Source organism: Sminthopsis crassicaudata, chromosome 2, assembly GCF_048593235.1.
Source record: "Sminthopsis crassicaudata isolate SCR6 chromosome 2, ASM4859323v1, whole genome shotgun sequence".
NCBI classification, from domain to species: domain Eukaryota; kingdom Metazoa; phylum Chordata; class Mammalia; order Dasyuromorphia; family Dasyuridae; genus Sminthopsis; species Sminthopsis crassicaudata.
In genome coordinates, this window is record NC_133618.1 from 234035335 (window position 1) to 234044975 (window position 9641).

General features: G+C 39.1%; 1 protein-coding gene across 2 annotated transcripts in view; it reads left to right on the forward strand.

Moving 5' to 3' along the window:
• Positions 1-8758, forward strand: part of LOC141555584 (somatomedin-B and thrombospondin type-1 domain-containing protein-like) — a 28204-nt gene extending 19446 nt beyond the window's left edge. For both annotated transcript variants that reach the window (XM_074288569.1, XM_074288570.1), the window contains exons 4-6: positions 2301-2379; positions 6921-7097; positions 8384-8758. In XM_074288569.1, coding sequence (XP_074144670.1) covers positions 2301-2379; positions 6921-7097; positions 8384-8501 — 374 coding nt within the window. In that variant the 3' untranslated portion in view covers positions 8502-8758. The remainder of the gene's footprint in view (positions 1-2300; positions 2380-6920; positions 7098-8383) is intronic.
• Positions 8759-9641: the final 883 nt, after the last annotated feature.

A 9641-nucleotide genomic window follows, 5' to 3' on the forward strand; every position in this document is an offset into this window, starting at 1 on the left:
GGGCAAATGGAATTTTAGATTTGGGAAGATCCCCAGAATATAGAAGTATGGAGCAAAAACAGAACTTATAACATAGAACAAAGAATTACAGTACTGAAAGGGCTCTTAGTGATCTTAGGAAAGAATGATCTAATTCTCTCATTTTATAGATGTAGAAACTGAGGTCTGGGAACTGACTTATCTTGAGATATACATCTAGTAAATGGCAAAGCTGGGACTGACTCCAAGTCCAGAGGTCTTTCTATTCTAAGATAGATCTGGAGGGCAGTGCAGAGGAATGAATCTCTAGAATCTCAGTTCTAATGTCTTTTAGTTTTACCTGCCCAATCAAATTTGAAGCTCTCTTCCTTTTCCTCCTCCTCTCCCTCTCCTCTTCCCTTTCTTTCTCTCTTTCCTTTTTCCTCTCCCCCTCCCTCTTCCTCTCCTTCCCTTTCTAACTCCCCCTCTTTTCTCTCTCAAAAATAGTCTTTACTCAGAGTCAAGAAGACCTGATTCTACTCCTAGGTGTATTACATACTGGCTATGTGATCCTGGGTAAGCATTTTCAGGGCTCTGACTAACTCTTTAATATCATTAATGTCCAACTTTTACCTGAACAGAAATTCTCTCCATAACACCCTGAGTAAGTGATCATCCAAGATTCCCCTATTTGCATCTCTATCCGTTGACACCCTTCATGCCTGAGAGCCAAATATGAGTCTGTACCCCTAAAATAAGATCACTTTGAATGGAAGAAAAAAAATTACAAATTGAAAAATGACACCAATTGTAGTCTACATTTAGGTTTTATACAAGGCAGATAGATTGGGGACAAGAGTGTCCTAAATTCAGCTTGCAATAGTCTAATGTGACTCATATTATTAAGTAGTAGAAAGAAGCAGGAGAGATCACAGCTAGAAAATTGTGTATTAGGAGAGGCACAAAGTTTGATATGATTCAGTTGCTGCCCTTGTGACATTCACAGTGAATTGTGATAAAATGAACACTGGCTTTGTTTGACTTTTGGGCAAATTCCTTAGCTTCTGAATCTTGGACTATCTGACTCGACCTTTATTCGACCATCTTGGCTCTACCCTCTGGGATTACCTATCTCTAAAACCAGAGGTGGACCAGATGGCCTTTAAAATTCCTTTCCAATTCTAACCATCTGTATTCTAAGGTCTAAGTCCATTCTAACTCTTCTATAAAATGTGCAATTATAGGGCCAGATGGATTCTAAGATCCTTTCTAGAACTAAATCTTTTTTCCCTTTCCCCCAACTTATTATTTTTTCCAATTACATGTAAAGATAGTTTCCAACATTTATTTTTATATGATTTTTGAGTTAAATTTTTTTCCCTTTCTTTCCTTCTCTAAGACAGCAATCAATCTGATTTAGACTATTAGTACAATAATATTAAGCACTAAATATTTTTTCTTAATATTATTTAATTTTCTTTATAACATTTAAAATTCCAAACTGTCTCCCTCTCTCTCTCTCCATCCTGTACTATCGGTCACAGTTTGACATAGATTTATAAATATATATAAAATCATACTATACATACTTCTTTTTGTCAGTTCTTTCTCTGGAGATGGATAGCATCTTCCTTCATAGGTCCTTTGTGATTGATTTGAGTATTTGTAGTACTCATAATAACTTAGTTGTTTACAGTTGCTTTTTATACAATATTGCTATTACTGTATACAATGTTTTCATAGTCCTGCTCATTTTACTCTTCATTATTTCCTGCATGTCTTTCTTTGCTTTCTTTAAATCAGACAGCTCATCATTTCTTTTAGCATAGTAGTATTCCATCACAATCATATACCACAACTAAATGATGGAAAAATCTTCAATCATTTATCATGAAAGCTTTGATCCAATGAACTAACCATAGAAATCAAACTCTACTACAGAGATGCTGGGCGTAGGGCAGGGAATCCTGAAACTGTCTTTCTTAAAGACACTTCCTTTAATAGCCACCTTGGGTTTTTTACCCATAGCAGCCCCTGTATGTATTGAAACCACTTTGAGCTTTAGGAAGAATTCACCAACCTCCTATAAACTGGCTCTCAGATCATCTCCCTCCTCCTGAGCCTTTGCAACTGTGCTGATTAAAAACCTGCTTGCTATTGAGAGGAATGGTGAGCCTAAACTTTCAGTATGACTGAAGGATTATTATTATTATTTTTTAATGGATTCAATGCCAGATCGGACCAGCCTCAGTTCTTCTGCAGATAGCTCTCTGTTGTGTCTTCAGGAGCCCTGGTTGGGGGCAGTTACTCATTCAGTCCTGTTCTTTCTCTGGCCCCCACAGTCCCAGCTCTCATAACCACTGGGGCCTTCAGGACTGGGAGGAAAAAGAGGGCCGTGGCCCTTGAGAGAAAGTCAGCTGGGTAAGTAGCATGAGAATGGGACCTAGGAAACATCTCTTGGGGCTAACCTTGGGACACTGCACTTCCTTTCTGAGTTATAGTTTCCCATTTGTAAAATGGGGAATGATAATCCCTGCCTTGTCTACTACATGGAATTGCTGTGAGGTTCGAATGACGCAGTATGTGGGAAGTGTATTTAAAACTTAAAATCCTTATGCAGATTTTACTTACTTTAAAGGTTCACCATTTTACTGGTCTGGGCACTTTCTCTACAATCCACTTCTTAATTCCTTTACATCAGCTTTATATAAACAAACAAAAAATCATTCTCTGGTGACCAGTCTTCAAGTAGTCTTTTCATAATTAGCTAGGCTGGGCCTTGAGTGACATGAGGCAACACGGCAATTCCATCATAGGGCTCATTCTCCAAGACTTTTAATCTTCCGGGGTTATGCCAGAGCTCATATTCTACTGGCAAAAGCCTCAAGAACTGGGGTCATACAGATGAAACATGGAGGAAGTCTATGATGGAGGATAAAAGTAAGTTAAAAGAACAAGAAAAACAAAGCCCAATTTTCATCTTGTTCTTGATCTTCTGGAAAATCTTTCCAGGACTTTATGTTTCTCTGCTGAGTCAAATCTAATCTCTATAATGGAAAGTGAACTGGACTGGAGATACAGGAAAACTGGGTTTGGATCTCAGCTCGGATATTTACTAGCTTTGTGACTGTGAGCTAATCACTTTAGTTCTCTCAGCCTCAGTTGAGTTGCTATGAAGATCATACGAGATAACATGTAATAACTTATTATTATTGTTACATTCTAAAGTCTCTTCCAGCTCTGACACTCATTCCATAATGTTAAATTTATAAATGCTTGTTTCATTGTTGTTGTTATGCTCATGTTTTCCATAAGGGTCATGAAATCAAAAGAGTGTATCCTCTATGAGTGTAGTCAGACCCTATTAATTGATAATAATCGATCCTTTACATTACATTACAAAGTTCTTCATTTGCAAAATGGGAATAAAAATACTTGTACTTCCCCCTTTAGCAGGTTATTGTAAGGAAAGGATATTGTTGACCTTAAAGTCAGCATGGAAATACCCGTTATTGTTATTAGCCAGTTTTTAGGTGGTGCAGTGGATAGAGTGTTTGGCATAGAGTCAGGAAGACGAGTTCAAATCCCTCCTCAGACACTTTCTGGTCGTGTGACTCTGGGATTAATCTTTGTCTCGGTTTTTTCATTTGTAAAATGGGGATAATAACATGATCTACTTTCCAGGTTTGTTGTAAGACTCAAGTGAGATAATAATTGTAAAATGCTTAGCAAAGTGCCAGACACAGGGTAAGCATTATATAAATATTAGGTATTATTGCCATTATTGTTCCTGATTTTAGGAAAAGAAAGTATTCTGTTGATGGGATTTTGTGAGGAAAATTGTTTTTATTCCATCCAAAGAGCACTTATTTAGTGCCTATTATGTGACAGACAGACAAACCGGCACTGTGCTGGGGACTGGGAATACAAAGAAAAAAATGAAATTGTCTCTGCCCTCAAGGAGCTTGCCTTCTATTGGAGGAAAGCATATATACTTAGGGAATTAAATACAACAGATGTACAATGTCATTTCCCTGAAGAAAGTGCTAGCAATTATGTGTCTCAAGTTTATGCTAAGAGAATATGCTCATTCTTCATACGTACAATGGGTATCACTTTTCTTGTCTTCTCAGTGGATGGGAGAAAAGGTGAAAATTTTCCCATTAAAAAAAAAAAAAAAAAAAAAAAAAAGGTTATTTGCTCTCTGGGAGGATGCTGACTTTGGCTAGGAGGGTGTCTTTGAATTGCCTTTAGTTTGATGTTCTGAGCAGAGAAGTCAAACCCATGGCCAACAGACCACATGCTTCCAAAATGCTACGGAACCAGATTAAAATGTAAGTGGGAAAATATTTAATGAAACAAAAAGAGATATAATAAAACACAGATAACATTGCATTTTAAAACTAAGTTACTATACAGCCTGCAGGGATATTTACATATGGTTTAATGGCCTGTGTTTCCGTTTGAAACAGAAATTCTCCAGCACAGACTGGGCCAGTCAGGGGAACCTTGTCAATGCCCCAACCTAAAAAAAAAAAAAAAAAAAAAAAAAAAAAGCTCTATTGATTATTTCCTCAGAGGCTCCTGCCACTAGAGGGCACCAGATACACATAGTCGCAGGTGTATTGGTGGGAGGGGCAGTTTTCCTCTTTCTTCAGCAGGGGGCAATATTTCCAGTCTTCCCTTCCTCTCTTTCCCATCCTCCCCCAATAGTTCTTCACAAAGTTGAAGGCAAATAGAAATTTTGGAAACTGAATTACATTTAGATGCCTTAGGACAACTTCTTGGATAAAGATATCCAGTGGAATTTTTTTTTTTTTTACAGTAAAACATCATTTTATAAATTGAATCATCATTCCACTAATTGGAAATTTTTATAAGGCACATTTGCTGAAAGCAAGGGAAACCTGTTTTCCTTCTTGGGCCAATGACTCCATTTTTTAAATGTGGACGCCTAGAAAACAAATCTTAATGAATAGTAATGTACATACTTTTTTGCGTGTGAAAATTCAAGTTTCTCAATGACCGAGAATGGTAATGATTATCATATGAGTTTTAGATCAGTTGCTATTGGTTAAGTAGCATAAATAAACTTTTTTGAGAATGGAGTTTCCCCATGAAGATTTATGTGGATGTCATGGGCTGATTAAGTAGAGTCCATTTCAAAAGTAGTGTGATTTAGTGAGAAAAGTACAGGGAATGGACTTAAAGGAGCTGGATTCAAAAATTGTGACTTAATTATTACTTTAAAATAATAACTGGCAGTTATATATTACTTGAAAGTTTACGAAGTGCTTTACATAAGCCTGTATCTCTATTTGATCTCTATAGCAACCATGTAAGGAATATTCGACAAATATTATCACTATTTTATATTTGAGATACTTGAGACTCAGTAATAAAATGACTTGCCGACAGTCACATAGCTAATAAATGTCAGAGTTAGCATTCAAGCTTGATTTTTCCTGACTCCAAGTATCTCTTTTCATTATACCATACTTCCTTTTGTGTAACTTTTGGCTCTCAATTTTTTTTTTTTTTTTTTTTTGGTTATTTGGTGAGGCAATTGGAATTAGGTGACTTGCCCAAGGTCATACAGCTAATAAATGTTAATTGTCTGAGGCTGGATTTGAACTCAGGTCCAGGACTTTATCCATTGTGCTATCTAGCTGATCCTAGCTCTCAATTTTTTGTCAGTAAAAGGAGGTTAGAATAAATCATCCCTCAGAGGCCCTTCCAGTTTTAAATCCTATGCTCTTAGCAATCTTGAGATGTTTTGCTGCCCAATGATCTACTGAATAAATGAGGAGAGACAGGACACTGGTTGAAAGTGTCAACTCTAACATTATACAATTAAGCTTTATCTCTTTGAGACTTTTGAGTTTTAAGCCTTGAAATTGTAAATAAGATTAGATTTAGGGGAAGAGGAAACATCCTAACACCATTATCAGTCAACATCTTTAGTTATGAAGGGCAAAGACTGTTAGACTAGGACCTAGGAAATTAAGCTCTAATTCTACTAGTATTACTATGTATAACTTTAGATAAATTGTTTTCCTTTTATTTGGACCTCAGTTTCCCTGTATAATACCCACAAAATGATGGATTTGTGCTAGAAATCTCTCCTACCTCTTATCATTCTCTACCCTATGAATAGAATGGAAGGCTGTAATGGTGGCACAGTAGTCAAGAGTGTTGGACTTCAAGTCTGGAAGGCTTGAATTCAATTCAAATCTTTTCTAAGATAACTTATTGTCTATATGATCATCTTAAGTAGACCAGTCACTTAAGGTCTTTAGCCTCAGTTCCCCATCTGTAAAAATGGAGTTGATGATATCACCTAATTTATGGGGTTTTTGCAAGGATCAAACAAAATAAGAGGTAAAGCATTTTTCAAGCCTTAAAGTGCCACCTATGATGATGCTGTCCTAAGATCCTTTCTCTTTCTAATGTTTTAAGTTCTGGGGTACATTCCATCTCTGACATTCTATATTTCACATCATCAGTCAATCAAAAGTCTTTATTAAGCTCCTGTTTCATGTTCCAGGCACTAGTTAGGCACTGGAAATACAAATACAAAGGCAAGAGCAGTCCTATCCCCATGGGAATAGCATTCTATTGGGAGAAATATATTTACAGTTATATGGTCCCTTTACCTTCTCACATTAAGTATTCTCTGTTCTAAGGTCTTTTCCTATTCTGAGTTCATGTTGAGCAGTTAACACTAACCTTAGCAGGGATTGTTGGGTAAAAGGACACAAGCTTAGATTGTTTGTGGGGGACATTGACATAGACAAGTGGGAGGGAAGGAGCCCTAATGAGGAAGTAGGAATATAATTTAAAAATTTTTTTTTGCTCTGGTTGGTGGGCTAGAAATGGGAATGGTCTCAGATTGTACACTTGTTGCTAGTAAATACGGTTGTATGTGTGTGTGTGTGTATATTTCCTTATGTTGGCCACAGGTATTGTGTCATGTTCGAGCTTGTGACCATCACTGTGGGCTGCTTTCAGACAAGAGCCCCCTACACTCAGTGGATGAGGTACCTCAGCCAAGGGCACACGGTCTGTGTGTTGTGTGAGCCACCTGCGCTGGATATGAGAAGCCTTCGGTGCTATGGGGATGGTGAAGGATCCAGAGGGTGAGATACTAGAATGTAGTGCTGGGTGAGGAGTATGTGCGTGTGTGTGTGTGTGTGTGTGTGTGTGTGTGTGTGTGTGTGTGTATGAGACAGAGACACAGAGAGACACACAGAAACAGAGGGAGAGAGAAGGAGAGAAATACACACACAGACAGGGTGGAAGAAAGAGACACAGGAAGAGGGAGAAAGAGAGAGGAGAGAGAGAGGGAGATAGAAAGAGGGAGAGAGACATGCACACATAGACAGGGAGAGTAAGAAAGACAGAAAGAGGGAGAGGAAGAAAGAGACAAAGAAAGGAAGAGAGGGGGAGACAGAGAGAGAGGGAGGGAGGAGACAGAAAGGGAGGGAGGGAGAGATAGGAGAGAGGAAGGAAGGCAGAGAAAGGGAAGTAGGGAGAGAGAAGAGAGGAAGAGAGAGAGATAGAGAGAGACAGAAAGAGGGCAGGAGAGAGAGACAGAGAGACAGAGAGAGAGACAGAGACAGAGTCAGAAAGCAGAGGTCAGTCAGATAGACACAGAGAGAGACATTGGAGAAATCATCCCTCCAGGTTCATAGTGAGCTTGATAAAAGGAAGCTATAGGAGAGTTGAACCAAGGCCTATGGATAGAATTTACAGAAAGGAAAATATTGGCTTACTATTAGCAAGAACTGATGTTTAGAGCTGTCTATTAGTGGAACTCACTGACTTGTGAAAGGACCTTTTCCTGGCTATTCAGCCAAGCTTGATGTCTACTTCTTAGGGAGGTTGTAATAGGGACTGCTCTTTTAGGTTGGAAGTTGGAGATTCACCTCTTTCACTTTTTCTGGGTCTCAGTGTCCTCATCTATAAAATGGAGTTGAACTTCATGGTTTCTGAGGTTCTTTTGAATTCTAGAACTATGATCTTGAGGTTCCTTCCAACACTGAGATTCTATGTTCTAACATAAGTTCTAAGATTCTAGTTTCTAAACCCCTTTCTAGCTCTGATATTTTTGGGTTTTTTTATGTGTATTTCCAGCTCTAACATTTGGTGTCCTTTGTCTAAAGGTTTTTTCCAGCTTGGACCTTCTTTTTTTGTCTTAACATTCTCATTCTAAGGTTCTCTCCATTTCCGATGTTCTTTGCTTTTTCTTTCTTTGATTCTGAAATTTAGATTCTTTGCTGGTTTATTCCCAATTTTTCTAGCCTTGGGAGATGTAGATCCGTGAAATGTATCCAGATGGCCTTGAAGTGACCCTGCCAATGGTCAAACCAACATGCAGGTGCTTCCCCTTGAAGGCTTATGTTTTGTGCTTTGTTCGTTGCAGGGACCAGCTGCTTCAGTGGCAGGCCGTTGGCAATCCCAGCTGTAGAGGGACCTGGAAGAGATTTCAACATCTGGAAGCCTGCTCCTGCCCTGCTGTCCACAGCTTCCTGTTTGTCTAGGGGCCATGAACTTGTGCTATCCACCCACCGAGAGCCTCGGAGCTTTGGGATACTGGTAGACAGTACTCTCCCTACCTTGCCCTCTCCCATACTGAAAACACCCCTTATTTTACATTGTGGTCATGTGAAGTCATAAAAAACACTGGAAATCTCCACCCCCACTCCTTTTTCTCTCTCTCTTTTTTTTTCTGTCCTTTTCTTTACACCAGTGCGGCCTGAAACATTACTGTAAAGAATAAAGCTGTTTCAGAGAAAAACTATAGCTCAGCAAATTTTTCTTTTTGTCTAATAGACTTAGATGAAAACCAGACTGAGAGGTAATGTTGGCCTTTTGCAAAGTCCTTCATCTTAACTGGGGCATGTAGAGAGTGAGTGTGAATGAGTGAATGAAAGAGTTGAGGTCTTTTAGCTGTCCTGTCTGGTACCTCCAATCTGCCTTCTGGAGCCCCATCCCCTGATTTCAGGTGGAAGGGCAGGATCCTACAAGGACTTGCTAGCAAGATGGACCACGGGGACCAATGCTGATGAGGTAGGTCTAGAGTGAGGAAAAGACATGGTCCTTAGAGATAGGCTTCCCTGGGTCCTCAGACTTCTATTGAAAGGATTCTTATTTTGGTTTCTATTTCTATTTCCCATTTCTATTTGAATTTGTATCCCCTTGCTTTAAGAGATGAACATGGGAGAGGAGTCCATTCTAGGCACAGGAGGATGGCATGAGACCAGAACAGGATCGGGGAGTAGAAAGTAGTTCAGTTTGGCTGGAATTAAGAGCACAGGAAGGGAAGGAGGATGAGACCAGGTGAGAGAGCTAAATCAGAGTCAGATGAATAGGGTCTTGAGTGAATGAGCTCAGAATCCTATTTTATTCTGTAGGTGATGACCACCACTGAAGGTTTTTGTATAGAGTGACATGACTGATCATGGAGGTGCATTAGGGCACTTATCTGGGAAGGGGGATAAAGGATAGATGAACGAGTGAAGATCAGAGGCTGAAGCAGGGAAATGAATTATGAAGTGTACAAGGGTTACTGAAGTGGCTTGAGAGGAGGCAATCTCCCTGAATCTTGGAGTCTTAAAAATGGCTCTCTCCTATAAGACATCCTGACAAGCCATTCCCAATCTAGTCTCCCCCTTTCTGTC